This window comes from Notothenia coriiceps, unplaced genomic scaffold, assembly GCF_000735185.1.
Source record: "Notothenia coriiceps isolate Sejong01 unplaced genomic scaffold, NC01 NC01_scaffold00009659, whole genome shotgun sequence".
Taxonomy (NCBI): Eukaryota; Metazoa; Chordata; class Actinopteri; order Perciformes; family Nototheniidae; genus Notothenia; species Notothenia coriiceps.
Genome location: NW_011342360.1, coordinates 23,113 through 29,324, shown reverse-complemented (window position 1 = coordinate 29,324; position 6,212 = coordinate 23,113). Strand labels below are relative to the sequence as shown.

The following is a 6,212-nucleotide window of genomic DNA, read 5'->3' as shown; positions in this document are numbered from 1 at the left end:
GTTCAACATGTAAGAAGTAGAAAGTACAGGTATTTGAGTTCAACATGTAAGAAGTAGAAAGTACAGGTATTTGAGTTCAACATGTAAGAAGTCAAAGTAAAAAGTCGTCAGAAAAATAAGTAGTGGTACTACTAAAAATGTACTTAAGTACAGTAACAAAGTATTTGTACTTCCCACCTCTGGCGTTTTCTAATATCAAAAATGATGCCTTAATATTATATTTTTGCTGTTCCTTTCCTCAGGGATCACCACGGTGCTGACCATGACCACGATCAACACCCACTTGAGAGAAACTCTGCCCAAGATCCCGTACGTCAAGGCCATCGACATGTACCTGATGGGCTGCTTCGTCATGGTCTTCCTCGCCCTGCTGGAGTACGCTTTCGTCAACTACATATTTTTCGGGAGGGGTCCCCAGATGCAGAAAAAGCTAGCGGAGAAGGCGGAGAAAGCTAACAACGAGAAGGCGGCTAAGTACGACGCTGCGAGGGTGAGTTTGGATATCCGATTGGACGTTTGAGAAACGATAGACAAGGATAAATGGATTTAAGATTAAAGTAAATGCTTCTTTCTCCAAGTATTTCCCTCTCCATCGTGGAGCCAGACTCTGATTTCCCTTATGCTCTACTACTGCACTTCGTATTGAACCATTAGCAATAATTAAGAAAACAGAACCAGAGGAACCCAACCAGCAAGCAAGGAGCATAAAGTGTCACTGTATGATCTTTTACTCTACATGTCTAACCCTTTTTAACCCATGCACCTGCCATTTTTGAAGACCTTGGTAGTATTTCAGGTTATAAATTACATACCATTGTAGTATAACTAATTCAATACACGGGTGGTTTAAATATTTGGTTATTTCCACAGCTGCAGCGCAACACGTTCTTCTCCCTCCCAACAGCCTTGACTCTGCAAATATTTCCGAATGAAGTGTTTTGTCAGCTCTCGGTAGCCTAAGCAGCAAGATCTTCTGCAAAATGCCACTGTATGACATTATGAGAGGCATCTGTATCTGCGACGAATCGAAATATGTTGGGTTGAAAAGCTATTTTCAGGTATTTGTTCCCCACATGTGGCTGAATATTCTCCTCTCCTCAGGAGGCAGGTAGTAGGACCGCATCCCTAAAGCGGTCCAATCAGATTAAAGGTCTTCGCCACTCACGCTCGGTGAGTTGCTTCGTTCAGTGAGACTCAAAATCTTCGAGTCAACTCTGCCATTGCCATCAGCTGACATGGATGTTTTTATTTATATTCCCGCCATCCATGGAATGAGTCAAGCGACAACAGACATCTTCATGACATTGCCATAATCTCAGGAGTGTCCATTTTGACTTCTTCATCGCCGTTTTTAGCACATTGAAACGACGCTCTTGCTTGAATGCTCTGTCAAATGTGTGTTTGGTGTTTCAGATATGAACCTGTTTCTCCTTTCAGAGGTCATCCTGAACGCATGCTTTCATACATCATTGAAGCCACATTTCTCACACAGCTTCTATACATTAGAGCGACACATCGCGCATGTCAGGATGTGGTTTAAAAAGTGACATGTGGGACTTTTACAGTTACGGCTACGTTTGCATGAATGATTGCCGTTGTCCATGAATGTTGATTTGTTTCGTGGTGCACACATCGTAGGCATGGAGTCTGATGTGTGTCCTCTGTGTTTGATTAAATTGTTGAAAGTGATGGTGTGGACTTATATTGCTTAAGTCCGAGGGAAAACTATTCCTCACGTGCTACGGCGGGAAATGTCCTCAGGTTGACACCGAAGATCACACCTGTCAAGTCAGGAGCGAGGGCAAAGCATGCACTGAGGATACTGTAGAAATAAAATGTCCTAATGGTCCAAAAACAGAGCCATGGAAGGATTTTGATGCAATGGGCCCCGGGCTAGTTTTCGTTTCGCCTTTCTCTGCCTCTTTGTGTAGACGTTTTGACCTTCTTTGTACTGTAGATATTTTGCGTCTCATTGCGCCTTTTTGTATCGTAGTCCTTTTGTGTGTGTTTGTAAATGTTTTGCGTCTCCTTATAGATGGTTTGAGTCTCTGTGGATGTTCTGTGTCTCTTTGTTTCTCCCTGTGTCAGCTGTTAGAGACTAAACTCCCAGGTCTGTGCCCGGTCGGCCCATTCAGTAATCCTTCCATGATGACATACACATTTCATGGTCTTGAACACACTGAGGGAATAGTGCCTGATCACTTCAGGTGGAGTCCTCTCCAGCTGTTCCATTTATTTGCTCATGATGTTGTTAATTAGTTTTTCTCATTTCTTTATCCATTCAGGCGGAAGCTCACGGCCACGGGAACATCCTGCTCACCACCCTGGAGATCCATAACGAGGTGGTGGGAGGCGAGATCACCACCAGCCTGGCGGACATTAGAAACTCTCAGTCTATGGTGCAGTTGGACAGCCAAGCCTCGTCGCACATCCAGTACCGAAAGCAGAGCGGAGGCATCGGGCCGCGCTCCGCCAGCCGACACTCCCTGGACCGCGCCGCGCAGATCAAACGCAGTCGTCTGCGCAGGCGGTCCTCGCAGCTCAAAATCAAAATCCCCGACCTGACGGATGTGAACGCCATCGATCGCTGGTCACGGATCATCTTCCCCTCCGTTTTCTCACTGTTCAACCTCATCTACTGGCTCTACTATGTCTGATTGGACTGTTTTGTTTGATATGTTTGTTGTTGTTTTTATTTTCATCTTAATCTTCCTTTTTTTCTGTTGCTTTTATACATGATGGCATCTGTCGAGGTAAAGACTGCAACACAGGACAAAAAGAAAAACTGACTGAGAGAGAAAACTGAGTTTTGGACCAAGTTCTTGTCAAAATTGTTTTTATATTTGCAGTCTTTGAATCCTTAGTACCATCGTCTTTTTACTTTCTAAAGTATGTACTGTAATTGGGACTTGTGACAGTCATTTCCCAACATGTGCGCTCTCAGTAATGTGTAAATAGAGAGATACAAAGCCAGCAATTGAATACATATATTTCAGTATTTGCAAAAACCCAATAGAAGTTAACAAAATGATTTTTTCTAATTAAATATAATTAAGAATACTTTATACACAGGTGGTCAGATAAATGCAGGCAATTCCTAAAAGTCCATTAAACAAACTAATGTATGTTTGACTGGTACCCTATGCACTATTAATGCATGTAATGATCAACCATAGTGGGAAAACAATGACTTTTGCCTTGGATTTTGACACAACTTTACAGAAGACTCTGTGGATTTGTATTTGTTTATAGCGTTGATTATATACTTGCTAATGTCATGCAATGATCTGGTAAACTTTACCCAAACACAATTATTTAAAGTGGAGGACTTTCTCCTCCGTTCAGGATGACTGAGACTCAGGTTCTGAATCTTTTGCTATTTGACATCTTGTCACTGAAATATCCTTTTTTGGTCATTTGATAAGGAAACAAAAGCACAAATAAGAATAAAACTGCCATTTTTCACTTTGACCTTCGAGCAACAGCGCTTCAAGTGATAGCATGACAGAATTGCACTCAAATTTAAATACTTCCTCTGAAAAAAAAACATCTTACTTTAATTTACAACAACTGCCAAGGGCCTTTTGGGCGACACGGTTCCTCAACCCATGAGATATTATGATATTTTTGTACTCTGTGTCTTCAGGTATTCGATTGATTTTCCTATCCCGTGTTTTATTTATATTTTTGCTCGACAACGTTGTGGTGAAAGAGTGGAGGAATGAAACCATTTATTTTGTAAATAAGTACATAATTGTGTATATACATAAGTGTATATATACTGTGTGTACAACCCTGAATTGAAAATGATATGAGCATTTTGTGATTGTCGTTCTGGCTTTAAACCGTCAGAGCATTTAATGGTAAGAAAAAAGACCAAAAAAACGAATTCACCAACAGCTTCAAGCATCACTTAGTTTTTGTGGGGCACTCTGAATATCTTCTCAAACATCCGACATTGTTGAAGTCTGCTATAGAAACTGCGTATGTTCACCCTGCATTTCAGAGTTACTGTACGCTCCGTTATACAGCAGCACACCCATTTGGATTTCATTGATTTGCAGACTTATTGTCGACTAATAAGCACATACTAGCGCTGAATGTATCAGGTCCATTCTTCAGGGAGAGGATAATGAGCCATGGTCATCACTTCTCCATCAGAATGTAACACGCCCATTCTTACGAGTGTTGTCGAAACAGAGGGGAGGGATTTTAAGAGTGTGTGCATGTGCATGTGTGTATGAGAGAGAGATGGGGAATGGATAAGGAGAGCTTGAGATAGGAAGGGCGTGGGTAGACCATATATTTTCTGTGCTGCTTGCTCGACTGTGGACAAATGTCAACGTGTAATAGTTTTGTGGATAAAAATAGCTCTCCTGTCCCACTCCTTTTGATAAACTGTGTGCCATTCCACCTAAGGTCGCAGAGCAATCACCCATAACCCATGGACGATGATGTACATTTGTCATAGATACAGTTACATACAGTGTACGAGAACACGTGAAAACATTCCTACTTGATAAGTTCAGCGATGGGGTCAATTTATCAAACAGATTGTAAAGTTGTATGTGTACAGACGGATTGATATATGACTTAGAACTGAATGTATTGTACTTGGATTGTTGCTTCACAAATGCAATTTTCTTTCTGGAAACAGGATTGACCTCAACTCTGATTAATTAGGGCTTTAGTTGATTCCCATTCGAGCGACCCCGAGTTTATCGCTGGTGACTGCCCTGTTTTCTACTGTGTAGACGGGGCGCAGTGCACAAAGGACCTGGGTCCAAGAAAGAAGAAAGCGACATTATTAAATAAAAACATTCTATATATTATAAGCCAAAACACTTTGCGAAAGGTGTGTTCAGAAGAGTGTTCACCTTGCGTACAACTTTGTGTTTATTCGCCCAAAACCGCCAATGTATCGTTCACGGTCAGTTAGCTAGAAATGGACGATCTTTCATTTACTTCCCTCTCGTCTCAGAATTGTTTCGTTCTGTCTGAACACACAGCAAAAGAGTTTGTTTGACAAAAGCACAAAGCAATGTTTCTTGATCTCATGCATTCACGCTTGTTACGGCATTGGAAGCTGTTTGTCCAAAAAGCCAAGCGAGGAAGAACGTCCGAATTGAATTTCACAACAGTTCAGCTTCAGTGCTGTGTAAATAAGATATAATAATAATAATACAGATTTCTGAAACACTGAAGCTAGAAAATAACTGTTTTACTTCCTGGCTTTTACTGCTTCACTTTGATTTAATCAATTACTTTAGTCTGCAGCTGTACGAGTCGTTATTTTAATTACCGAACAACAGCCTGCAGGTGAAAGAGAGGAGGAGACGGAAACTCTTGATACTTGTTTATCATGCATGCAACGACAATTCGTGACTTTAAAAAAATAAAACTCACTCATGAGAGCTGCCAACTGCTCATTTTAGAAATATAATGCCATGTGAGCCTACGATAAAAAGTTAAAAAAAGCAACAAAAAAAAGAGTCATCAAAGACTTCAGGTGTTGTATGGCCTTGGTCCCATATTGGAATGTGAAATGTTCTGTGCTGCCACAAAATGTATTTAGGCTTAGATTTCTACCGTATATCTCTGTGTGTTTCTCTTCCTTTTTCAATAGATTATCATGTTAAACCATCAAATAAATTATATACATTGTTCCTGTGTATTTGGTATTGCGAGCATGCATGACACTGTAAATAATCTGTACACGTAGAGCAAGACACAATGAACAGCCATTTTGAATAGCATTTTGATATGCCTGTACATATCCCAATATATTTGGAGAATGTCCCAACTCTTCAGGTGCCCTTGAGCAAGGCACTGTCTTGAACCCTTTCTGTTTCAGTGCAACTACACAGAAGACGTTTCACTCGACTCCCAGTTGGACATCTTTTGTGTATGAAGTGAACTTTCTCAATGTGTGCCAGAGTGTTGGTGAAAAAGAGTACATTAGTTCCCCGGATAAATAAAGATTGGACAAGAAAGACACTTTGGAGTCGGAGGTTATTATTCAGCATCGTGTTATTCACCCCACTCAAGTGCCACGAGGTGTTTAATTCGCTTAGAGACTAGGTGGTGATATGAAAAGTTAATATCAAGTTGTAACAAGATCAGCTCAAGCATAAGCATCTTACATTCAACCAATCAGATTATGTGAGTCTCCAGAGAAGTACTATCCTGGAGAAAATGACATATCAACTTTA

The 6,212-nt window shown here is 40.8% G+C and overlaps 1 protein-coding gene across 1 annotated transcript in view; it reads left to right on the top strand.

Moving 5' to 3' along the window:
• LOC104945488 (gamma-aminobutyric acid receptor subunit beta-3-like) overlaps positions 1–5,997 on the top strand; it is a 10,407-nt gene extending 4,410 nt beyond the window's left edge. The window contains exons 2-4 of the mRNA XM_010771172.1: positions 243–490; positions 1,102–1,170; positions 2,286–5,997. Of these exons, the coding sequence (XP_010769474.1) occupies positions 243–490; positions 1,102–1,170; positions 2,286–2,657 (689 nt within the window). The 3' untranslated portion in view covers positions 2,658–5,997. The remainder of the gene's footprint in view (positions 1–242; positions 491–1,101; positions 1,171–2,285) is intronic.
• Positions 5,998–6,212: the final 215 nt, after the last annotated feature.